General features: G+C 46.7%; 7 protein-coding genes across 7 annotated transcripts; 3 read left to right on the forward strand and 4 right to left on the reverse strand.

The window, feature by feature from the left end:
* Positions 1 to 9372: 9372 nt before the first annotated feature.
* On the reverse strand, positions 9373 to 9952 carry K441DRAFT_670298 (uncharacterized protein). Its single transcript, XM_067650264.1, has one exon. It carries the CDS (start codon positions 9896 to 9898, stop codon positions 9464 to 9466), a length of 435 nt encoding a protein of 144 aa, XP_067497179.1. The 5' UTR covers positions 9899 to 9952; the 3' UTR covers positions 9373 to 9463.
* Positions 9953 to 12930: 2978 nt separating this feature from the next.
* K441DRAFT_670299 (uncharacterized protein) lies at positions 12931 to 13782 on the reverse strand. The gene has a single exon (XM_067650265.1). The coding sequence runs from the start codon at positions 13375 to 13377 to the stop codon at positions 13120 to 13122; it is 258 nt and encodes an 85-aa protein (XP_067497180.1). The 5' UTR covers positions 13378 to 13782; the 3' UTR covers positions 12931 to 13119.
* Positions 13783 to 15401: 1619 nt separating this feature from the next.
* K441DRAFT_519573 (uncharacterized protein) lies at positions 15402 to 17153 on the reverse strand (the record flags this gene model as incomplete). The annotated part of the gene is made up of 1 exon (XM_067642135.1): positions 15402 to 17153. A coding segment is annotated over one exon (1752 nt), but the record flags the coding sequence as incomplete, so codon positions are not given.
* Positions 17154 to 19662: 2509 nt separating this feature from the next.
* On the reverse strand, positions 19663 to 21472 carry K441DRAFT_507467 (uncharacterized protein; the record flags this gene model as incomplete). Its single annotated transcript, XM_067642065.1, has 2 exons — positions 19663 to 21127; positions 21297 to 21472. Coding segments are annotated over 2 exons (1641 nt in total), but the record flags the coding sequence as incomplete, so codon positions are not given.
* A 716-nt stretch (positions 21473 to 22188) lies between these two features.
* Positions 22189 to 23754, forward strand: K441DRAFT_517290 (HET-domain-containing protein; the record flags this gene model as incomplete). The annotated part of the gene is made up of 2 exons (XM_067642121.1): positions 22189 to 22731; positions 22789 to 23754. Coding segments are annotated over 2 exons (1509 nt in total), but the record flags the coding sequence as incomplete, so codon positions are not given.
* A 348-nt stretch (positions 23755 to 24102) lies between these two features.
* Positions 24103 to 24780, forward strand: K441DRAFT_417113 (uncharacterized protein; the record flags this gene model as incomplete). Its single annotated transcript, XM_067641527.1, has 1 exon — positions 24103 to 24780. A coding segment is annotated over one exon (678 nt), but the record flags the coding sequence as incomplete, so codon positions are not given.
* Positions 24781 to 24807: 27 nt separating this feature from the next.
* On the forward strand, positions 24808 to 25077 carry K441DRAFT_492411 (ankyrin; the record flags this gene model as incomplete). The annotated part of the gene is made up of 1 exon (XM_067641987.1): positions 24808 to 25077. A coding segment is annotated over one exon (270 nt), but the record flags the coding sequence as incomplete, so codon positions are not given.
* Positions 25078 to 25346: the final 269 nt, after the last annotated feature.

A 25346-nucleotide genomic window follows, 5' to 3' on the forward strand; every position in this document is an offset into this window, starting at 1 on the left:
GCAAAAGGGGATACTATATTAGCGTTGTCTGTTAAGAGCGATATGCAACTTTAAGACGTAGGTAACAGGCCAACCGGCTTAGCCGTTGTAGCCCTTTACCTAGACAGGCTTCTCTAGTTAAATGGCTTCTGCATTTAGAAACTTAGCAACATCATTTATATAGGCAGTATTTATAAAGGCGAAGCCATTTGCTCTAGTGTTAATAAGGGCGGTTGTATTAACTCTATATCCATTTTAAGATACTATATATAGAACCGTAAAATGCTTTCCACCTATTAACTAACTAAGATTAATCTCTTTAAGATTAATAGGGTACCCTAGGGGGGAGTCTTTCCCTAGGGTTTTTCTTTTCCCGACTTATTAGACGTTTTTCCTTCCTCTATCTCCTTAATATCGCCTATATCCTTTAGCTCCAGGTAGGATAAGATAAAGTAACCTTACTTATCGCAGTTAAAGCATATAGCTGAGGTAGGGTTGATCGGAGTATTACGGCGAATACTAGTTAATAGCGTGGTACGTGGCTGGTTGGGCGAGGCTTGCCAGGGCGTAGTTGTAACCGCCTTTAGTATAAGAGTAGTCGTAACTTATCTTCCTACTCTAGCTCCTATAGGTATAGCTAGCGAGTTCCAATTATTATGGAGTTGCTTCTACTAATTAGGGCGGGCATTAATCCGCTTTAGTTTTAAGTCTAATAATAGGCAACGAGCTGCGAGTCTTTCGTGGGTTAGCAGGTTATTTAAGGTTATAGCAATCTTTTCTTATAGCCGGATTGTTAGCTTATTATATAGGTCTAATCGGTAGTTCTTAAGGGGAACCTAGCCTTCTCCTGTAAGGTATAGGAATTAAGTCTAAAATTTGGCAAAGGGTTAGTTTGGTTTTATTATTAGGTAATTATAGTTATAATAGGCATCCCGTACTTTGTTCGGGTTAACGTAAATAGCCGCTAGGTGCCGTATTATCTCGTTAATAGATATAAATTGGACAGGGGAGTCGTCCTTAAACTTGGCTTAAAGGTGCCGTTGGGCGTCCCTAGTAGTTTAACTAAAGAGGTAGAGTATTTTGGCTTCTTTAGAAAGGAAATAGTTGTAGTTAACGCGGAGCTTTCCTTATACTTAAATCCTCCAATTTTTAAAGGTAGGGTCTATCCTGTTAGACAGTGGTAGGGGGTTAGGGAGCTTAACGGACTTTAATTGCTTTATTATTATATCCGTACTCCCTAGTATATCGCATTTAATAGAGTAAATAGGTTGGCTAGGGCTTTGAGAAGGGGAAGCTAGGCTATTTTATAGGGCCGTAAGGCTTTCTAGGATCTCTTATAGGGTCTCTTATATATTTCTCGCTTTAAGATAATCGGCTTCCTAGCTGGCTGCGAGGGCGCGAATCTGCTCGCGTATGTCTATGACATTATTATTGTCTTCAATTTCTGATCCTAATTGGATCTCAGGTTCCTCTTAGGTAGAGGCAGCTCTCTTAGATGAGCTTACTTTAGGTGCCATTATTGGCTTCCTAAGGTTTGTCGGTATTATACGCTTTAGTTTTAATTCCAGGGGTATAGGTCCAGTCCTATCTAGCTTATAAGGTGGGATATTATCTAGGCCTTCCCAGGCAATATAGAGTTGTTTTAGTGTCTAAGTATAGCGCGTTAATACGTCGTTGCAGACGAAGTTTCTTTAGGGTGGGATATTATTAAGGCCTTCCCAGGCAAGGTAGGGAGAGCTTAGTATAATATTACGGCTTGTATAAATGCCTCTAAACCGAAGCTTGTAGAATACTGTATTACGAAGATACTAAGCTAAAGAGAAGGAAAAGGGGTTACTAGGACTGATGTAAACAAATATATAGGGTGAGCCGCCAAGGCGCTAGCTTTAGGCGGGCTAATCGCAGGTTGGCAGAATATGGCAGAATTTGGCAGGTAATGTGCGATAGCGCCGTTACAAGGGGGATATTACGTAGCTACGGTTCGTAGATAGTATAATGATTGTTTATTCTCCTTAAAGAAAGGGGTAAGGAACTTAAGGTTCCTCACCACGCTAGTGCCGCGGCGGCACGTAATGGCAACTTGCCGTACGTAACGGTAACTTGCTACACGTGACGGCAATATGCCTTATATAGTGACCATTTGCCTTTATTCCCAACACTAGCAACTCTTCTTTTATGGTTGCCATCTATATATATATACCGCTTAACTAGCGGAATAAAAATTAATCCTCCTTACTTACTATTGCTATTGTAATATAAGTCTCGCTGTCCCAAAATTTGCCTTTTAGCATATAGTGCTTTCTTACTTATAAGTTATGGGTAGGTATCTTATTAGTAGGGCCGCTAAGGCACTAGCAGTAAGCGAGCTAATAGCGATTTTCTATCCTAGGGATAGAAAATCCTAATTGGCTAGTTTAAGTTAGGGTTTGTAGAATCTAACTAATTAGATAACTTTAACCGCCGGTTGAAGTTCCTAGACATCTTAAGACCTTACGTAACTAAGAAATTTCTAGGGACTCCCTTTTAACCTAACCTTTAACTCGTATACGTAGAGTATTTATATTAATAAACGTCTCTAGTGCCTTATTTAGGTTCGCCTTTGTTATTATATCTGCCGGGTTATCTTAGCTATTAATCTATTAAATTTTAAAGAGTTCTTAACGCTTATAGGATTGCTGAAGTGCCATAATATTAATTATAAGGCGCTTCTCCTTTGTGGTACCGAGCTTGACTAAACACTTATAGAGGGAAAATGAATTGGTGTATATAATTATAGGGATAACGGGAAGTTCGAGTCAATCTATAATTATCTTTAGGGTAGTTCCAATTGTAATTGCTATATTAACTCCGCCAACTATTCTATATATCTCTAACACTAAAACACTTTAGGTGACGCGCTTACTCTTAGTTAAGCTTTAATAAATAAGATTGCTATAGATTGTAAAGTTATTCTCTTTAGTAAATTCGTTCGCGATGATGATTTTATATCCTAATTGGGAGCTAAAATCTTTATTGTTTGTGAACAATCTATTGACAAATATAAAGAGCTTAGCGGTAGGAAGATTAATAGACATATAGAGTAGTCCCCGATTAAGATGTGTTATTTGCTAGGAAAGGCGCTTATTTAGGGCAAGGATATCCTCCTTAGTTAGTTTCTAGTGTTAAGCGGCAATAGAGAGATTAAAGGAAGCCTTAGGCTGATAGATAGAAGTAATATAAGCTTCGCGGGCGCGTTACTCTATGTATCCTTGCTTTAGGGAATTAACGTTAATAACGTCGATCTTCTTGCCTTAACCTTTTTGGCGTAAAGCAATGAAGTTCTTATTTAGGGAAAGGATATATCCATTAAAGAGTAATGGTATTATTACATTAAGTCTTTCCTTTGGCTTTGCTATAAGATTTACCTTTACTAGCTTATCTTCCTTAAGAGCTAAGAATTAATTGTCTCCTAAGATGATTATATTGTTAGTTTATATACTAACGATTCCAAATAGAGTTCCTATAGTTATAATGAGGAAGTAGGGATTAAATATAGAGGTAGTTATTAGAAGCTTCTCTTTATAGTATTTGCTATAGGTAGCCCACCAATAAGTTCTTACCTCTGCAATTTTATATAGTGGCTTAAGCACAACCATAATTGTATCTTTGGGATATTAGTGGCGAATTTACTCTAGAAGATATGCCAGTATTAAGCGCTAAAGGCGCGTCTCTAATTAGGTGTAGGCCTAAGTAATATCTTATAAATAAACTGCCATTCCGTTCTTTATTAAGGAGGGAGCTAGTATAATAATGACTTGCTAACTAGCTTATTAAATTATAGGGGATTGCGTAAGGATTGTCTCCTTGCCGTCATTATTATAGCCTTAGATAACAAGCCTTAATTTCTTAAATAGGGCGTTAGTAGCCTTACCCTTAATCTCGTTGACCATTCTTAACTTAAAGATGCGAATTCTATTAAACTTAGTAGGGTTATACTTCTTAAATTTAAAGACTCCTTTTGTAATAAGACTGTCGATTTCCTGCTTATTAGATACTTAGAAAGGAGCTCCTGGAGTTATAATACGACCTTCCTTTTAGAGCTATTTTGCGAGCTTAAAGTCAGCCTTCTCTTTAGCTGTTATAAAGGCCATTAATAACTTAACTCTACTCTCTATAGCAGCAACAAATTACTCTTTAAAATTAATAAGATGTTAGCGATTTCGTAATCCCTTCGGGCGACCTCTACCGCGTCATGGTTGCGGCACGTCTACTACAATTATATTAGGATCACAGTCGCCTTCTAGGGCACGTTAATTGTGGTTCTCCTCTAGGGCATCTTCTAGGGTATCTTCTAGGGCATCCTATAAAGGCTTAGAACTGTTATCTTTATAGTAGGGCCTAATAACGGTTAAATAGAATTAAGTAGGTCTATAGGGCATCTAAAGAGTATAAGTTTAACCATTAATTATAATAAGTTTATATGGGCCTAACCATCCTCCCTTTTCACGCCATACCCGTACTTTAGATTAGAGTGGTAGATTAAGCGTAGTTAAGGTATTTAGGCCATTTCTTATTCCTAGTGCGTTATTAACCTAGCGCGTAGCGTATAGACGTTATACCTTCTTTATTGCTTTGCGAATAGCCTCAGCTCATTATATAATAGAGGGAGATGGTGGAGAATTATTAGTCATTTAAGGGTAGGCGCTAAAGACTAGTAATATAGGTACGAGCCCATCTAGGCCAGCGGAATCGTTAACGGCCTTAACAGCTATCTATAAGATAATTTCTTCGCTAACGTCCTCTAGTTCTAAAGAAATAATCTCATATGCTTGGTGTAATAGCGTGTAGTATTACTTCACTTTTTTAATACTGTTTTATGCCTTAATAGGGACTTCCTTAACCTTAATTGTTATTGCTTTTGCCTATTATCGAAACTCCGTAGATAAGAAGTTCTTTCCTATGTTGTAAATAATTTAATTAGGGGGTCCTAGGTAAACATTAATCTAGCATAATTAAAGGGTATCCTATATATTCCTAGCTAATATATCCCTTAAGAAACGTGCGGCTTAGAAGGAGGTTAATAAGTTAATAGCTTAGAGGACTAGCTTGCCATTAAGATATATAACATTAATAATAATATAGAAGTTAAAGTTATAGTCATCTTTAAGGGTGAACTTAAATCGGCCAGGGGACTTCTGGTTTATTTAGCAGTAATAACAGTACTTTATAAGATACTTAATTGCCTTAACCTTAACTTTATAACCTGCTCGTTAAAGAACCCTAAGCAGTTAGTAAACAGATAGGTGGCTAAAATAACGGTGTAGTTAACGTAGCTCTAACTTGGTTAAGTAACTTTAAGCAACGCTCCTTTTTAGTTGTTAGAGGAGCAACTAAGGGTAACCCTACTTGCATATAACGGGCACCTAATTGTCTCCCTAAATAAGTATGTCCTTAAGGTTATTAAGCTTAACGCCTAATTTATTTATATTTTAGATATAGAATAGAAACGGGGTATTCGCGGGAATAATATAGAAGGTAATACATTCTAATGGGGTTTAGACCTTAATTATGCCAAGAGAAATTGTAGTATCCTTACCGAAGCAAATTATATATTAGCCTGCCGTTAATTAGTCGATTTAAACAGAGCTATTAAGCTGCTGAAGAGCTTAAACTTAAGGTTCTCCTACTATAGATACTTCTGCGGCTCTAGTATCTAGTATAATACCATAAAAGACGTTCGCCAAGTATTTGTTATTAAAGGAGAACGCGGAACTTTCCTTTAGCTCGTTAAAGATATCTAACTTTATAACAGAATGGAACGTAGATTAGTTATTAAGGATAGCGACGGTTTATATGCCATTTACCTCACTATACTTAGTGAAGTATTAGTTGGGAGAGTAGTCCTTAATATCCATATCTATAAGGAGCTGTTCGGCCTTATTAACCTTATCCTTAAGGTCTTTTATACCTTTATATTGGACCAAAAAGCTTTAGAAGTAGGCTGTAGTAACCTTATAATTTTTAACGTTTCTTACACTCTGTTAGAACTTATTATATGCCTCCTTTCGCTTATTAAGAAAGTGTCTATTTAACTAGCAATTTGGCTTCTTATAAATATAGCACTTCTTCTAACAGTTGTTCCGAAATGAACCTCTATAAGGACCTCCACGATTGCTTTATAGTTAACGTTAATTATACCCTCTACTATATCCCCTACTCCGGCCACTATATATTTAATTAGTCTAGTTATAATTATATTAGTCTAGAATCCTGGTTTAAATAGGGTTTTCGGTATAGAATTGTTGGGGTTCTTATATTCGCATTATAGTGCCTATAGTAAAGCGTAGTTCGGCATATACTCCTTTAAATATATCTATAGGTTTATATAGCGCTAAGTTACACTTAGGAATGCTATAGTATACTAAGATAACCTAGTCCCTTAGACTGTTTTTATTTTAGTAGGTTTTAGTAAGACTATATTAGATTTTCTAGAGTTTATTAAAGAGTAGTTAAAGATACTCTAGGTAAGTTATTGTTGGGTTAGAAGCGATAACTCTCTAGAATATAGTCTCCCGCTATTCAAATATATAGAGTTAGCGGTTTTTATTAGTTTTAAAGTGGGCTCTAGTAAGCTAAAGCATTACATTAAAGCTATAGTTTTTACCTACAATATGGTCGTAATAGAACGTTGCCGCCTGTCCCTTTAATATAATAAAGAAAGCATAATAGAACTAGTGGCGTTAAATTTTAACCTTATTGCAGCAGTTATAAAAGACCTATAGTTTTACTCCAAGTATATCGTACAATTCTTCTCTAAACTTCTTCTCTTCGTCCAAATATACCTTTATTAAATTTGTAACTTCTTAAGATAGAGGCTTATCGGTTGGCTAAGATAGAGGAGTTAAAGATAGTAAAGGTAGAGGAAGAGCACCTCTAAGTAGGAGAGCACCTTTAGGTAGGAGAGTAGCGTTCTAGGGGTTTCGTTCTAAATTAAAGTTGCCTTCTAAAGAATATAGGTTGGTTTTAGGTTTCCGTAGTTAACGTATAATCTTAGCTTCCGTCTATACTAGTTCTTCTATACTAGTAANAACNGCNTAAATATTACTAGNAATTNGGTTACNNTNCTNNNTAANNTANACCCNATTNCTNTANAGNNAGTCTTAAAAATCCTAAATAATATTAATATTGCTAAGTGCCTAGGTATCGGCGGTCCATCCTATAAAATCCTCCCTAAAGTATTCTTATAACTATAAATCGGTATAATAGCTATCTCGGTAGAATAGAATATGGTGTAAAAGAAAGCCGTTAACTTATTTTACGGTATAGGTTGTTATATTAAAGGTAAATACGTCCCAATCTTTATTAATAAGTTTTGCGTATATAGCTACCCCTAGTAGTAAGGAGTCTCTCTAGTTGTTCGGAGTGGCCATAGTTATATCTTTAGAGGAAGGGAATATTAGTGGTATAGGGATTGTTATTTAGTACGCGTTTATAATATGTATTTGTAATTATAGGGCTTAGGACTAGTTCTAGCCTTAAATCGCGAAGACTTGTAAAGCATGTTATTCTGCGTAATAGACGCAAGAATCCGTAATCTTAGAAAGGCTTAGGACCAGTTCTAGCCTTTAGATCCTTAGATTTATAGAAGAGTTCTATTTAAGGTTTAGGACCAGTTCTAACCTTAAAAGACAGCTTTCTTTAGTATAAGTAGCACTAGTATAGTGGCTCGTCTCTTCTTAGTGGAATACCTAGCTACTCTATAGTATAACAGTAAAGTTAACCACTAATCAGTGTTAGTTACACAAGGGGGATATTATATAGCTACGGTTCGTAGATAGTATGATGATTATTTATTCTCCTTAAAGAAAGGGGTAAGGAACTTAAGGTTCCTTACCACGCTAGTGCCGCGGCGGCACGTGATGGCAACTTGCCGCACGTAACGGCAACTTGCCACACGTGACGGCAATATGCCTCATATGGTGACCATTTGCCTTTATTCCCAACAGTTACTAAAGGCAAATTGTGGCTACTAATGCGCATTCTGTACGGGTAAAAGTTGAGTACCGCCGACCTTTTGCCGGCGCTCCATCGGCAACCACGCTCAACTTTCGCCGACCCCCATCGGCGACCACGTTCAACTTTCTCCGGACCACGCTCAGCTGTACCCCGCACAGAAGCCACGATCAATCGAAGAATCGAATCAAGCTAGAGCCTCGATATTAGCACGTCTCCGTCACTGAATCGAATCGATTGAATGTCGTTAAATTAGAGCCTTCGACCGGGCCAACCTTAGTTCTTTAATCGAACAACAATTAATTGCAGTACCGCCACAGGCCACCGGATGGCTTTAAAGATATCGAGGATAACTTAGGCGAAGCGCAGAGCCAGTAGGACAGTGATAAAGAAACCGAAAGCAAAAGACAATTCTAAGGAAGGTTCTTAGGCCGGAAGAAGATTAAGACCCACAGCGGGGGCGAATAAGCAGCCGCGAAAACCTAAGGATATGCCAAGGAAGTCAAGAGCAAAGGCGGCCTAGAAAGGGAAGAAAACGGCTACGAAGGGCGTCTCAAAAAAAAGAAGCAGAACCTTGATTGATTGCACGGATGGATTCAGATTTGAAGCCTTGATTGATTATACGACGATATAGGGTCTCAATTAGACAACGATATGGAGGCTTAATCGAACGACTACATATGCGGACCCTTAATCGGTTGTGCATACGGAGCCTTAATTAATCGATTGCGCGACATAGAAACAGATGCAGAGCCATGTAATTAAAAGACAAATTGAAGGTATTGACGACGGTTCTGGAAGAGTCCTCCACATGCGTCTACACGCGTTTCCTACTTACGTAAGCAGACTCCCTTTGTTCCTTTTTTGGTTTGTTTCCGTAGCAATCACTTAATTGCTACACCATATAGGCATATATAGGGCCTATATTATTCGTAGTTAGATCTCATTCATTCCAATATCATTCAGTTCATCAGGTATAAGTAGACGCCAAAATAAAATAAGCAAAAAATAAGTTAAGATAATAGAGGAAACTGTCGAACGTTGAGGTCACTGTCAGGTACCACCTTATGACTCACACCCTGTTTCTATTACCTATTACCGACTGAGTGGCAATATCAACCTTGTGGCGATTGAGTAATAGCTCCAGAATCGTCGTCAGCGTCGTCGTCAGTCCTTTGCCCCGACCCCATGTATATAGAGAGCTTCTAGAGCCAGCTTCAATCGACAGAGTTCTTATGAGTGACTTGTCCGTCCGACAAAAACCTTAAAAAGAGGGTACTAAGAAAAGATTGATATTAAGCAAGCGAATTAGATAACTTTAACCAGCAATTAAATTAGAGCCGGGCGACATACAGGCACTAAGCTTTAAAGACAAGTTCGGGTCCTCCCGCGGGGCTAGTTCTGGCTTCTGGCTTCGTTTCTAAAACAGAGTAAAGCTATTCACAGCCAAACCGCCTGGTTCACCTCACTGGCTCACTCCGGAAACCACCCATTATCCAAGTACCAACTGGCCAGCCATCAGAAGCAGCGCAGAAAGCTCCGAGCCACGACCCCAGCCAGCAGGAGCCGCACCCGTAGCCTGGGGAAACACCGCTCCGCCATGTCCAGTAGTCTTTGGAGGACTAGTCGGGAGAGACCCCGTCCCAGTCAGGACGTCATAGGTCATTGTTCCACCGGGCCCCGTACACCTCTTGCCGATAGGGCAGCAGCCGTCGCTGTCGCAAACCGTGCCGGATGGGCAGAACGTGCCACTACCGTCTTTGCAGCAGACGGAGCCTAGCGGCATGCAGCTAAAGTCGCAGTCAACGGAGTTGTTTTCGGTGCAGATGTCAGAGCGGGAGAAGAGGTGGGCGTGGAGGCGTTCAGAGTCTGATGTTACGAGGCTGAGGTTTAGGGAAAGGAGAAATGTGATTAAGCGTGGACGCATTATGGAGGAATGACGCTTTACTCGAGAAGCGATGCGAGGTGATTTGTAGTGGTTTAAGGCTGATTTTACTTCGAAATCCGTAGGGTGTCTGGGAGTTGCATTCACCCTTTATATACACTTGAGACTATCGAAATGCTAGTATATCCGCCCTCCATAACCGCGGCTCTAGGCATGTTTTCACAGCGCATCGAATACGAGAGCTCAAGAATTCTAATCTCCACGAGGATGACTCCCAATGCAACCTTCGGCTCTGTATAATGTCAAAATAAGAAACAGACCATAATCTGAGTTTCGCGCCGGCGCCGCACAGCAAAGCGCTTGCCGATCATCACAGATTCCGGTTCCACGAAACGCCAGACTGACTCAAAGTGTTTCATTTAGCGATTGTCCGTCTTTTAACAGGAACTTGGGTGTGGGCGGTTGGAGCCGTGCGTCGTGTAAATCAACCTGGGCAATCCTAGTGTTGAGATCTCTTAGGGGAAAGGGGTTACGGTCCCGTGTTGCATATCTGAGTCGCCAACTTCATTCGTCCTTCGAGACCTCCCAACGAAAAGGGGATGTCGACTCAGAGGAGGGTTCTTAGCATTGAGGCTGGTTCTCTATATCTGAAAGCGGTTGAGGATAATGCATGCTATGATTTATTTTTCTAAGGACAGGTAGTTCGAGCCTAAACGTGATTTCACTGAGTTCTATCAATAGCAGGTACCCACTTCCAGCCACCCAGTTAGGTTCGTTATCCTCCTATGTGCAGAGTGGGCAACAAACAAATCAAACAAACATAAGGCCTTCGGTTTCTTTGATTTGAGGTTTTTTAGCGCCCAATATTCAAACTTATTAAGTAGGAAGGATACGAAATACGAACCAAGCGTTTGGACCACCTCGTACACGGTCCCACCTCATGCACACCAAAATCCAAAAATCGCGAATATTAAAAATATTGTCACACGAGGATGCAGATGTATGGTGGTGTGTGAGGAGACTCCATAAGGTGGAGTCGTCACAAAGAACGAACCTATTTGCAAGCGATGCCATCACGTGATCGCAGGAAGCCTAACCCACACGCTATTGGTCCCTTGGCTTGCCGGCGGACGTCGCCTGCTCGGTGACTATCGAGCTTACCGCGACTGTGTAGATCGAGCCCATCGCGGCTGTGCAAAGCGCTTTGACGTTAAACCAGACGAACGTTCACCATGGAGGGGTTTTGGACTGGCTGGCTTTGTGGTCCCTCCATCCCCGCCGGTAGCCAGCTTTAAAGCCAGCTTTAAAGAGATGGTCAGTGCATCTGTCAAACGGTATCTCTCTGAGGATAGTGGTTCTGAAGGTAGGCCGCAGGTGCGCTGTTGGCACGAAAGCGACAGCTTGCTAGCGGTGAGAGACGCGAACGGAGCGGAAGGGTAGTAATATGAGTCAGGCTAAGGGTTAAAAAAGGCATAGGAAAAGATTATGAAGCTCGCAGAGCAGCTATGATGTTGCCTGACCAAATTGAGGGACTGGAAGTTGAGAGTGGTTTATGTGATGGATTGGGGCGGAGAGCGAGGCTGCGAGAACTAGCAAAACCTCGGAGGCCCCAGTAGCCGCCGAAGGAAGGGAAATGAAAGGGGCACCGTCAAACGGCGACCGGAACCCGAAGGAAAGAAGAGAAATTGACTCACAGGCGCCGGTCAGAGAGCAGTGAGGCAAATAGGCAGCGTCGCTGGCAGCGTCGCTGACAGCTAGCTGCTGGTGTAAGCAGTCAGTCAACGTAGATACATGCAGCGAGCTGTCAGCTCGCTGCATAGGTGGTAAGGAAAGATCAATTTGGTGTTGTTTTGAAGCTTTTTAGTAGACTTTTTGGTAGAAGTTGAACGCGCCTACCACAACATCAACCTTTTTATCAACACATCAATATACAACGCCCCCTACATTTCGCCCATCGGCCAAGCAGTAGAGCTTCTTCCTCTACTCCTTCCTCATCAAATTCACAATCTACACCTCAATCAAGCTCTTCGCCAGCCCACAGCCGTTGCAGCCGACACAGTTGAAAAATGGCGGCTACTCAAAGGCCTTCTATCAAGCAGCTTGCTTGACTTGACTGCATCAAGTCCGATGGAGCCCCAACTACGCCTTAGCTGACCAACCATAATACCGATCTTACTGGTTATAGGTCAAATATAGTGACAGAAACGCCAGGTAAGAGAGACGTCCACTAGAGATCTCTTGTTAATAAATTTTGACTTCAAAATAGAGCTCAAGGAGCCCGCTCAACCACCTAACCCAAATCCTTATCACTAACGTCACTACCTCCTTTAAAGCCTTCGAGCCAGCTAACTAAATACGACGGTTTTGAACACTATATAAGGTCAATTAGGATAGATTTAAGATTAGGCAACGTCAATATTTATACATATTAAGGTGCTGCCAAAAATATAAAGTCTAACTCTATAGCTCTACCACGTCTGTATAATGCACACAATTAGAATAAGCGCGCTAACAGCGGTGCAGTCAGCGTATATACATCCAGCGTAGCGTTCAGCGAGCGACTTGATTAACGCAATCAGTCAGCAGTAGGGGCCTATCACTCACTAAGTGCTGACTATTGTCAGAGAGGGCTTTTATTTAGCCAAGAGTAGCGCTGGAGATCTTGGTAAAGATTTTCATTTTAACGAATGCCCAAATTGTATCGATTGTTCTGTATGAAGAAGAGAATGGAAAACAGCACCATCACTGCGAATATATATTTGCTTCCCGCATTGCGCCTTCCTGCGCTTCTTAGACTCCATTCCAGCGCTATCAGACTTACAGTCCTCTCACTGAGGAATGCATTCGATAATGCTCTTGCAAATAATGGAGGGCGAATCCTTTTCCGTCGTCCACATCACTCATTTCCTTATAGCAGCCGTTACCTTGGTCGCTACTCTCGGTCAAAGCTAATGGCATGATTTGCTTATAACTGGATGAAATGTTCGACAGTTTGGCAATAAGTCTACTGGTTGCAGATACGAGGGAGATCTCAAATTGCTTTCCCTTTTTTATCTAAGTGCGACATTTCGAGGACCTGTGGATTTTTTACGTGTGCGTGAGGAAATTGTTGATATTATTAGTGTACGACTGCTTGGGCAACAGACGCCGCGATAAATTCAAGTGACCAAGAACTCTCATTCGCTAGATGGTTCTGCTCTAGCATGTGCCTTCCGATTCAGTTCCTAGTTCCCTCTAGTTCGCATCGGTATTTGCACCAACATTCATAACCATCTACAAGCGACCCAAACGCCACAAGCTAAAATCGACGTAGCAACGATTTCAGCAATCTTTTCACTTCTACGAGTCTTGGCATATTCTCGACCTAGTGTCCGTGCCGTCCGAAACCCAAACTTGTATCCGGATGTCATTGCCGAGCTCCAGCTTTCATTTTCCTGCCTTCTTCTCATTTTATTTCCCCATGCTGCATCTAACCCTCTAAGAAACCCCTTCTCGTATTCATCTTGATCCCAGCTTAGCATTGACCAGATTCGAAAGCCTCGAGCGTGAAATTGCGATTTGACACCTCGGGATGCGAGGAAACTTGCACGAGTCACATAAGGTGAGAGTTGGCGGACTGCCAAGGGGGCACAACGCGCGACAGGTTGTGCTGCTAGCCTTGGAATGTTGACGTTGAAGCAGTTGCGGAGTGGTGGTGTAAAATATCTGTATGAGGCCAGTACGGATAGTTTAAAGTAGGTGCTATACGAGGGGTTATAGCAGATATCTCAGTGGTGTATTTGGTGGTAATGTGAGTAAAATTTTGCCTGTGGATTGAATGCAGGTGTGCGGAGAGGGACAGGCAAAGCCGAAGTTATATACTTCTGCAGTTATCATAGCAGAGGTGAACCACGGTACCGACATAACTATGGGTGGTCTTGTTCCCGATCAAAACCGCTTACTTGAAAAAAGTACACTTGCGATCAGATAGCCGACGTACCAAACTCGGGAAGCAGATTTTGCCCCACCATGCAGCCTGGATTGGCGCTTTACAACCATTTCCCCATTTGCCAAAAACGCGAGGGGTGCCTTTGACTCACTCACGTCTTGTATATATGGGCTCCAAAGCCTCATTTCAAAAGGACAGAGTTCTCATTATGAATTTTCCGGTCAACAGTTGATGATTAGATATCCGTCTGTCGTGCTCTCACGGTTTATCAGGCTGGACTGCAGCCATCATACCCGTTCTGACGTAATACAGTTGGTACCGATAGGAAAAATGCTCCATCAGAACATCAATGCTGAGCTTCTCAAATCAGATGCCCGAATAAACCCCTTAACCAACAGCATAACCCAACAAAACCCAAGTCCCCGCAATGCTTAAGAACCAACGAACTATGACTGTGCGCAGCTAAGCAGCACTAGTACACCAACTTAAGCACCAAACCCGAATACCGAGCATCACCGTTTCTTTGCCCACCGCGACCCGCCCTGCCCCATCTCTTCTATCCTCCCTTCACCCAACCACTCTCCTTTGTCCCCTCCTCACCTCCTTAACCCCCCTGTCCCAAACCCTCCTTCTGCCCTTCCCATCCATCGGGCGCCACCCCATCACGATCTCCACCCAAAGGACCGATCCAGACCCAGCCCTCAGCACCGGAGCCCAAAAACGGTGGCGTGGCGCCTCGCCCACCTGGTCAGGCCAGGGGTTCTACGACACCGGGTACGGAACTGAGAGGGAGCGCGTAGCAAAGACGACAGGGGGGGGCGCGCAAAGCAGGAAAGCCAGAGGAGCAGCGAGTCGAGCCGAGCCAAGCCGACGACGATCTGACGAAAATTAGAAAGCACAAAAGGGCGCGTTAAGCTCGCGTCAGGGACGCCGGCCACCGGGTTTCAGAAGCAGAGAAGTGGAGATGGAGATGGAGATGGATGCGAGGAGGTCCTCGGTTGGATTATATGCCCGCTACGCTACTCCGCCGTAGATTATTCCCTTCCGCTACGCTGTGGTGCCCATGACACACACACGCGCAATAACTGCTTCTATACACACTGCCCACGCCACCCCTGCGGCCTCACTCTCTCCCTCGGAAAGCCGAACGACGACTCAGGAACTAAAAAATGGGGTATCTTATACAACTCCTCATGACGTCGCGCGGAAGAACCCGTCGCGCGTAGAAAAAAGACAGACAGACACCAAGCAACATGATATTCAAACGCCAAGTCGCATGAGCAAGCGAGCTAGTATGCTGCAAAGAAAGGGGGGGAGTGTCTGAGAAATGTACAAAACATGAGAGACGAGACAAGCAATTTGTGCTCTAGTCAGGTTGATGAATGACGCAAGGGAAAGAAAGAGGGGGTACATGACGCGAGGGGGGGTTGGCCACGACCTCGCTGTGGTACAGAACGCTACACGCTAAAGCAAAGCACACGAAATACAGCTCGAGACAGAAAGGAGTGGGGGAACGCAAGGTACTGCCACGCTGGCCTCCTCCCTCGTCTACACTTCGGATGGACAGCATGGTCCGGTGTCTGATGTCTGGGGTTTAGGAACTGTCCTAGACCCCGCTCATATCAGCATCCCGACGCCCACCGTGACGACGCTCATGTCGCGGCCCTCCTCCGAGCTCGACCGCACCTTGCCCAGTCGCATCAACCGGCGCGTCGGATCCGCCTTCGCCATCTTCGTCAGCGCTGTCGCGGTCGTGGGCGACGGCGGCTCTGAGATTGTCTCTGTTGGATGCAGCGACCTGATCTCGTCCGCCTCGCTGTCCAGCCGCGCCCGCTCGGCCTGTTCGGCTGAAGACGTAGTTGCGAGATCGTATCCGAAGGCCAAGGCGTCGACGTCCAGAAAGCTAAAGGAGTAGGCGAGCGAGTCGTTGCTGGCGCCGCGCTGGGGCGTGGGGCGTGCAGGGCCGGCGGGCTGTGCGGTTGTTTCTGCTGCAGCTGTGTTGAGCCGGGTGGGTGCTGACGAGACACGTGATGCGGGCTTTGGCGGTGTCGGCTTTTGCGTGAAGGAGTGCGCGTCATAGCGGGGCGGGAGTTGTGTGAACTCGACGAGCGTGTCATCTTTTGGATTAAGTCGCATGCGCTTGCCGTCGCTGTATAGTATGTCGGTTACTCGTGGGGATGAGGCAAGCAATATTGGGGCGCACCGGCGACGGTAGCGGACGGATTGAGATTGTGACTGGGTCTGCCGGGGAGCATTTTTTGGATCCCGAGTGGAGTTATTTGAGGCCACTGATGTTCTACGCTCTGGTGTCCCCTCATTCTGGGCAGACGGATTTCGGTTGGAGGACGTTATAGGCGCCGCGATAGAGCTACGCGGGCGGCGAGAGGAGCTCGGAAACCGTACATCTGCTGGATCTAGGTCTTCAGCTTCGGGATCGGAGTGCGCGGCCGCCGGTTCACCCTCAGGGGCAGCTTGTGCATCCGCTGGCTGCTGTGAATTTGCCGATTCTGTGCCCGTTTCCGAGTTCGCTAACTGGGGGTACAGCGTCCGAATGATACGTTCTTGCTCAGCCAAAATTCTTCGGCCGGCAGCTAAGCTCCCTAGATTCTCCAGATTACTAGGAATCCGCATGCCGTCTAGCTGCCTTTGCCGCCTAGTTCTCCTTGGCAGACTTCTGATTCGAGGCTCTGCCCGGTCATCTAACGGAGGGCTGATGTCAGCAGCGGCACACATCTTATCTAACCAATTTAGTAAGCCATCTTGGTCTTGACAGCACAGCAAAAGTTGCTCAGTCTCCAAGCGCAGCCGCATGACGAATTCGCGAACTGGCTCAAAAAGATGAGGATCGGACTCGAAGACTTTCTGGCGTGCGGCAGAGGGTACAAGGTGAGCGAATGGGGATCTTGGGATCAGCTGCGTCTTTTTGAAGTCTGATGCGAGGCCGATCTCTGCGTGTTGCAGCGTGTATGATTTGGTTAATCGGCCAGGAGTTGGAGACTTGCTTTTGCTGAGGAAGCTTGGCGTTTTCACGTGGTGAATGTTGAGCTGAGTGCCGCAAAGGACAGCATAGACGTCATGCCATTGCCGGTCTGCGGAAGCCTGAAATGGCGTGACGAGTTCAGTCTTTAAGCCCACTACCCCTTCGATTTCCACCGAGCACGTGTATGAGGGAAGAGGCTCAAATGCCGCGTCTGCTTCAGCCTGAGCAGTGGCATTTAGGCGGGCTGTTGCAGCTGGGCTGACGGCGCAACTATAGCTGGGAGGAGATGAGTTATCTGCAGGGAGAGCATGGGTGTGGAAGGAGTTGTAGTAGCCGTAGGTCTGAGGATTGCGGTCAGATTGAGCATTCGTGGAGGAATTCGTGGAGGAATTCGTGCTCGTCGCGTCGTTGGAGTTTGCTGGAGAGCATGCCGGGCGTACTTGTGCGTGAGAGTCTATCAGAGAATTTCTCATGAGTCGAGCCACCGCCGGCAGAGGCATTGAGACCGAGCTCCCACAGTGAGGAAGTGGTAAGAAGAGGAAGGAATTAATAAACGACAAGCTCAAGCTCAAGCTCAACTGGAATCCCTCCCAGAGAAGTGAAAGAAGCCCTTGTTGAATGAGTCGCGGAACAGAAGGAAAGGGCGAGCTTGCTAGAAGCGATTCATTGAGCAAGCCACTCCGCCATGCAGCCGCAAGGGCTTTTTCTTGTTGCGAATCAAGGTTCTGGAAATGTGCCGACCCGAAAGATGGGTTTGACTCCGCGGCTTTGTTTCTGTAAAATTATCGCGGTGCTTTTTTTCGGAAGATTTTTTGGTCTGGTGGGAAGCTCCGAAGCTTTGGAAGCGGAGGTCTGAGATGCTGGTGTAAGCTTCGGGGTATTTATGTCGATTATTGACAGGTAGCGGGTTGTTCGATCGGGAATTGGTTCGGTCAGCGAAGCAGGTGAGATTGATAATGTTACAAAGACGTGGATAAATATGTAAGTAATATAAGAGTGTAGCACAGGTTGCAGATGCTCGACGGATGTCACAGCCTCTCGACGTGGTGCACGTTCTGGGGTGGTTGAGGCCGGGGTAGTTGAGGCTGGGGGTGATGCATTTATCCTTCATGGATCGCCTCACTGGCCAGGCCTGGAGGGCGTTTGCTTCGGCTTAGGGCCCAGATCTCGAGACAACCCCGCATTGCTTTCGAGGATGGCACTGACCACGAATGGCCAAGCTAAAGCAGCCAACCCGCCAAAAGACGACTGCTGGGTCGGCTCCGCAGCTAAACATTACTCGACGGCAGCCAAACCCACTATGCCCAACAGGTCAACGCGAACCGCGCCCTGATTGCTATCAGTTGACGGGGTACAACGGGGCAGACTCTTCCTGCACATGACAGCTGCACCACACTTCCGCTTACACTGCAGCCTGCAAAGCACCTGCAGGAGCAGCGGAGCTATCGTGAATGTGATATGAGCTCGACGTCTTCCGGCTTCATCGCGTTACCCGACGGTTCAGCTGGGCCGAGATCAGGTTTTCCGCTGCTTTGCCGTTTTCTCTCATGTGCGCGCCATCCGGAGGGGCTAGTTTCACGTGTTCATCCGTGCATCGCTTCACCGAAGCTGCTAACGGAGAATACCGAGGGCATAATTGCACAGCGGTGCACCACAACAGCACTGTAGAGGCTGCCGTGGTTTGGCACGACGAGGTACACACCCGCACAGAGACGCGGCAGGCCGACGTGCGACAGAGTGTCTTTACGTCCCGCCGCCCTTGCTGGAATAAGCCTGGGCTAATCGGACGATGACTTCAACGACTCTGGATTCTCTGATTCTCTGGATTCTCTAGGATACTCTGGATGTTCAGCGGGACAGCAACTGCAGCGTTGACGATATTTATTGGAGCGATGCCTGCTCAGGCAGTTGGGGCCAGCGCATGAAACACGGGGTGCACGCGACTCAGCAAAGCGCAGAGCAAAATGTGGCGAGACGAAATGCGAAATGCAAAGGCGGCCTTGTCGAAGCTAACAACCTTGGAAATGACCCAGTTGAGAAAAGGTTATGATGACTGATTCGGACACTCCATCTGCACGGTAACTAGACCCGAGTGGTCTCGGCGAAGACCTCACCGCCATGGATAAAAGACGTGGTAGCCTTAAAAGCCCGACTAAATGCGTCACTGTGGATTGCCACGATTGCCTCGATTCCCTCGACTGCCTTACACGGTTGTTGTTGCTGCTAGAGCCGCTGCTAGAGTCGCTGCGGAAAGAGATCTGGCGCCAAGAGGCCGCACCAGCCCTCCTAATTATACTGTAGACGATCTACGTGGATCTACGTGGATCTGCGTGCATCTCTATGTATACTCGATACACCCAGTCTTGATGAGATTGCGACATTTAGGGCTTCCACTGCGTTCTTCTCTTGGGAGCCGAGTTCGTGGTGATCTTCCGCCCGTGGAATCCGGTACAAGCCAAGTTGCGAGAATTTCAGACCAATAACTTTAAGGAATTCTAAAATGTTTCTAGTTGCTCATTTGCTTTTGCTTTCAAATGCTTTTGCTTTCAAATGGCCGGAGAACTTTGATCCAACAGCTCTCTGATTCAATCTCCAGCGCTGACGGCGAAAGAAAGGAGATCAACCGTCGTATCGCAATCTTACACATTGTATCCAGTAGCATTGCGTAAAGCAATGCTACCATTTCACCGCAGCAACCAGTACGTGAGAATTTACTCGCGATCTTCATCCAAATCCTAAATTCCAAATCTGCCATCTCAAGTCGTCACCCCTATCCTGAACGCTCTTCCCTCCACCTGCCCTTCATCCTCCACCTCCTATCCCTATCTTATCCCCTATCCCCTATCCCCTCCTCTACTCCTCCACCAACGCCCTCAAAAAACCCCCAACCCACCCCTCCTCCACCAAACTCTCCTCCACCATCCCCGCCAACACCTCCCCCACCTCCGCCTGCCTCGCCCTCCAAAACGGCTCCACGCCCCCCATCCCCTCCCCATCCACCACCACCGCCCTCACGCACTCCGCCACCGCCGCTTTCACCTCCGCCGCCCCCCTAAGCTCCACCTCCACCCCCGCCTCCGCCGCCCGCTCCGCCCACGCCACCGCGCCCCGGTAGTACACCCCCGCATTCCGCACCAGCACGCCCGCGCTGCCCGCCCAGCCGGGCGCCGCGTCCGCCGCGCACGCGAGCCGGAAGCGGTGCATTTCGGCGTCGCCGCGCAGGAGGAAGAGGGCGGCGAGGCGGGGGGCCGGGAGCGGCGAGGTTGGCGCCGTGAGGCGGGCGAGGAGGGTCTGGGCTTTGGAGAGGGCGGTCCATTGGTCTTTGCGGGTGGGGGAGGGGGTGGTTGGAGCTGCGGTGCTGGGAGAGGTAGAGGGAGGTGTGGAGGTGGTGGTGGTGGCCAGCGGTTCCTTCGCGCCAACCGTGGCGGCGAAGTCGATGAGGGCCTCGGCGTAGGCGGTGATGGCGTTGGTGGCGCCGCCGGCGGAGAGCGGCGCGTTGGGGGCCGGGAGGAGCGGCGTGAAGGTTTCGGCGAGGTGCGCAGAGTAGAGCGGCGCGCTGAGGAGGTTGCTGCGGAACGAGGTGTCGAGGAGCGCGGCGCGGAAGGCGGCGCTGGATAGGATGGCGTCGTCCTTTGGTGTGGTTGGTGCGTCTTCGGGTGAAGTGGCGGAGAGGCTAAGGGAGGGGGGTGGAGCGGGTGAGGTGTCAGGGGCTGAGGATGGGGGTGGGAGGAGGGATGTGTAGTGCGGGATTTTGGTATTGATGAGGGGTAGGGCGAGGTTGGAGAGCTGGCTTATTGTGTTGGCGTCTGCGGGAGCTGAGAGGCTGACGAGGGTCGTTAGAGAGCTGAGTTGGGCGATCACCGTGTCGAGTAGGGCTGCGGGTGTGATGGGTTCGACGACGGTAGCCCATTCTTCCGGCGGTTCTGACGACGTCGAGGATGTCTCCATGGCTTCTGCGGATGGGGCTGATGGCGCATCATGCGCTTCTGAGGTAGCAGGATCATCAGCGGCGAGCCCTGCTTGCTCCTCTTGCGCTTTGGTTGCTTCTATCTGCTGCTGCATTTCCGCATACTCCGCCTCCTGGCGCGCAAGGCACTCCGAGAACTTCCGAAATGCTTCTTCAAGGAGTGCCCTGGCTGCAGTCTTACTCTCTTGAGCAGGGTCATCGGATTTGACATGTTCGGTGAGTGCTTCGGCCAGGGATGTCAAAACTTGTGCGGTGTTGAAGAGAATGTCTGCATTTTCTTGATCCAGACTGAGCGCAAAACGATGGGATTCGAGCGTTTCCTGTAGAAGGTCTATTGTGCTTCCAAGCTGGGATGCGATTCGTGCATCCTGGGCCATTTGATATTCAAGGTTTGCCCTAAAACGTGGTTAATCGCTGTGTCAGAAGATAATTTGTTTAATAAAATATTTCAAATCTTTATAAGTACAGATGACGACTGGTGATATTCCAAGCATGGGAAGAGTGTTGACGAGATGGCTTGATATCGCTCGAAAGGGAGAAATGCATGAACGGAAAAATAACCTACTTGTTGTACGCCAGGTCAAAAGAACCCTGGTACCGCTGAAGACCTGCATTGTAAGTGTCAACAGCACGCTTGAAGAAGCGCGTGGCTTTCGCCGCATCTCCAGCTCTCCATTTTCCACCAGCCTGCTCAAATTCATCCGCAGCTTCTAAAAAGTCGTTCTCAGTCTCTGGTTCCTGCTTGACGGTTAGTCTAGGGAGGCAGGGGTTGTAGGTGCATGCTCTCGGACTCTCGGCTTATGCTTGCTATGCTGGGAGTTGCTTTTTAGAAAGTCTTTCCGCTTCGGCGGCATGATGGGGTGATGTGGTGCTGGCGGGGGTGCAGGTGGGAAGGGTGGAGAGAGCAGATCGCGATCGCTTGGTGGCGAGGAAAACTCCGACCCAATGTTCCCTCATCTTGCCACTTAAACTTGCATGTGATGCAAGAGGGGCTTGTAGATCATGGATGGTTCTAAAATGGAGATACTTCGGGTACTTCGATGAATTTATTAAACTTTTGGATATCACTTGACAACGTCAAGCGCAGAGACAAGGAAACCACAGAACCCCGCCAGATCCCAAACAGCGGCTTTTGTCTCGGCATTCTTACAGTTGCTAGCGGCTTCCCCTCAAGTACATCTGTCGCAAACTCTCCCCGCAGGGACTTAAGCCCCACCTTACACATTGGGTAAAGCGCCAGATTCAAAATACCTGCCTGCCTTTCATCGAGGATGTAGCGGCTTGCGGGTTGGCCGCCCTGCTCGCACTGGTGAACGTGTAAGAACTGTGTGCACTGCCACGTGACTGCCTAATGCACTCAGCGGGGGTGGCCGTGCTAGCAATCTTTGCACCTCATGGTCATTCCACTACCCATCGTCCTATCCGGTATACGCTAATCAAGCCCCTGTATTACAATATCTTTTGCCATGCCTCCCTACCGTTATTCTCCGCTCTTGCCGGGGCCTGACAGTATTCGCTTGCTTCGCCTATTGCCGCATAAAGACCGAACAGCCCCTATACAGTGCGAGCTCTTTGACTACACTCTGCAGGAGCCAAGTCAAGGAACTCATCTGTATGAGGCTTTATCCTATGTGTGGGGCGGTCAAGAGAAGCCTCGGTCTATCTCTATAGACGGTCAAGACTTACCCGTTACAGTAAACCTTCACAGAGCATTATCGCATCTTCGAGATCACTTTTTCGATCGCATTTTATGGGCAGATGCTGTTTGTATTAATCAGACAAATTTGCAAGAGCGAGGTCATCAAGTACAGTCTATGGCGAAAATCTATGGCAGAGCAAATCGTGTTATTGTGTGGCTTGGAGATGCAGCAGATGACAGCGATAGAGCGCTTGAATATATATATATTGCTGCAAAGCGAACCACGAATCCTTTGAGTAACAAAGCGATCCAGCAGGCAATTTTCGCGGTACTTCAACGGCCATGGTTTCGGCGAATCTGGGTAAGGGAGCCGTTGTTTAACAATATCCCGTAGAAACCAACTAAAGCGTTAATCTAGGTCCTTCAGGAAGTAGCCGCAGCTCAATATATCCTAATTATGTGCGGCTCTACCGCGATTGACGGATACGCATTCTGCTTAGGCTTAAAATCGTTAAATCTCTCCTATGAAGCTTATCCAGACTTACAGAGTCTAATCCGTTCAATAACCTACTTAATAAGGGGAGCAATTTTCCGGCCTAGATATGCAACGAGTCAGTCGGACGTAATTTCTCTAGGTGTATGCCCCCTAGGCGAACTGATAGACATGTACCATACCCGTGAGGCTTCTGAGCGCCATGACAAGGTGTACGCCTTACTCGGCATGAGCTCTGACGATCTTAGCACAGTCGGCTTACGCCCTGACTACGAAATCCCATGGGAGAAACTCTTCCGACAACTTGTTGGGTTCTTTCTTTGTCACGAGACATCTGTGGCGACTTGGTGCGATAAAGAGATAGCAGTAATTAAGATCAAAGGGTGTATCCTTGGCCGGGTATCCTCAGTGAGCAATTGCAGTTGGGGTGAGATGCAGAACGTTAGTATTACTTCCGGGTCCTCGGAAGGCGGGAGGGAATGGATTGCTCGCTGGGCTCTCCAGGTCTCGGCGGAGCCTATCAGGGAGGGCGACCTCGTCTGCCTTCTGCAAGGCGCATTAAAGCCTACGGTCATCAGACCATACAGGGATTACTTTGCCATTATCATGATTGCAGCTGCCCCTTCTGAGAATATACAAACAGGGGAAACAGATATTAAGTGGCTAGAACTTTTACAAACGATTACAACATTTCCACGTAGTTTGCTACTCGTCTGGAATTGGGAAAAGTCCTCTGGGGGCTTGCAAGATCGAGAAAGGTCCGAAACCTCAAGGGATTTAAATAGTCTGAAGTTGGGGCATTCAAATACAGATTTGGACAAGGCGACAAGATTGTTTGACGTGGCGTTGATTTTAAGAGACTCGGGAGAGTATGAGGAGGCAGGAAAGAAGCTTCGAGAAGTAGTAGAAGGCTATGAGAGGCTATTTGGAAAAGAACACCTACATACGCTGACAGCCCTCGCGTTAACATACGAAAATCAAAAGAAGTGGAAGGAGGCAGAGGAGCTGTCTTTGCAAGTGATACAGACAAGAAAGCGTGTGCAAGGGGTGGACCATCAAGACTTGCTGAGCTGCATAGCCAGGGACTATCAAGACATGCTGAGCCGCATAGCCGGTGTAGCGTTAATTTACGTTAATCAAGCTCGTATGGGGGAAGAGCAACTACTAGTGATGACGGACCTAGTAAATCAAATAAGGGATAACGTCCAACTTCCAGAAAGAGAGCTTATCCAGGTTGTTAATTTTTTTGGTCAAAAGATGACGACACTTTTATTGTGTCTTCGAAGAGACAAAGTCCCAATCACTGAAAAGGTGGTTAAGGCAGTAGCCGAAAGCCGGGACGGCAAGGAGGTGATGGCATCACTCCTTAATCAGCGCGGCAGTGAGGTTAAGATTACCGAAGAGGTGGTTAAGGCAGCAGCTGGGAACTTCTGGAAGGGCAAGGAGGTGATGGAATTGCTCCTTAGCCAGCGCGGCAGTGAGGTCAAGATTACTGAAGAGGTGATTAAGGCAGCAGCTGGGAGCCGGAGCGTCAAGGTGATGGCACTGCTCCTTGATCGGCGCGGCAGTGAGATCAAGATCACTGAAGAGGTGGTTAAGGCAGTAGCTGGGAACTGGAGAATCGGCAAGGAGGTGATGGCATTGCTCCTTACTCAGCGCGGCAATGAGGTCAAGATTACTGAAGAGGTGGTTAAGGCAGCAGCTGGGAGCTGGAACGGCAAGGAGGTGATGACATTGCTCCTTAATCAGCGCGGCGGTGAGGTTAAGATTACTGAAGAGGTACTCAAAGAGGCAGTTTCTAACAGATATGCAAGCAATGAGTTGATTCAACTCTTATATCAAGCTTTTGGCAATAAAGTTACTAGCGCAATAATTGAGGCTGCTGCTACCAGTGGTCAGGAACGACTCCTTAATCTCTTTGACAGGTGGAGTAGCATTGGTAATTGCAAAGATAGATGGCTCGGAATATCACGCCTCTACAACGCAGCCGAGAGTGGAGATGCCACGACCGTTCGTCAACTTATCTATGACGGGATTCCTCCCGATAGGCCAAATATCCGTGGGGTAACTCCTTTATGGAGGGCGTCGCACTCTGGGCGTAAAGAAGTAGTCCAGGTTCTTCTCACAACAAATGCCGTTGATGTAAATGCATGGAGCATAGCTAGGCAGACTCCATTGTTCTGGGCTGCAGCGCATGGTCACTCTAAAGTAGTACAGTTGCTCTTGGACCATGGTGCTGAGCAAAATTACACGGACGAGGACGGCAGATCACCACTCTCCATCGCTCAATTTTACTGTCAGGCCGAGGTGATAAATATTCTTACTAAGCACAATGAATAAGAGCGTTTTCGTCGTTGATAAAGGACACGTACTAGGTAGTGGGTGAATTAAGCGGGCTGTAGAACGTTGTCAAGATTAAACGGACTACCTTTGGTATAAAGAGCTTACTAGTATACTAGCTAAGTTCGGATTAGAACTAGTCC

This window comes from Cenococcum geophilum, assembly GCF_001692895.1.
Source record: "Cenococcum geophilum 1.58 unplaced genomic scaffold K441scaffold_81, whole genome shotgun sequence".
NCBI classification, from domain to species: domain Eukaryota; kingdom Fungi; phylum Ascomycota; class Dothideomycetes; order Gloniales; family Gloniaceae; genus Cenococcum; species Cenococcum geophilum.

What these genes read in the sequence shown, in the direction of transcription:
- K441DRAFT_670299 (XM_067650265.1), bottom strand. Translation starts at nt 13,377, where the DNA reads ATGCTAAGCTGGGATCAAGATGAATACGAGAAGGGGTTTCTTAGAGGG.
- K441DRAFT_670298 (XM_067650264.1), bottom strand. Translation starts at nt 9,898, where the DNA reads ATGCGTCCACGCTTAATCACATTTCTCCTTTCCCTAAACCTCAGCCTC.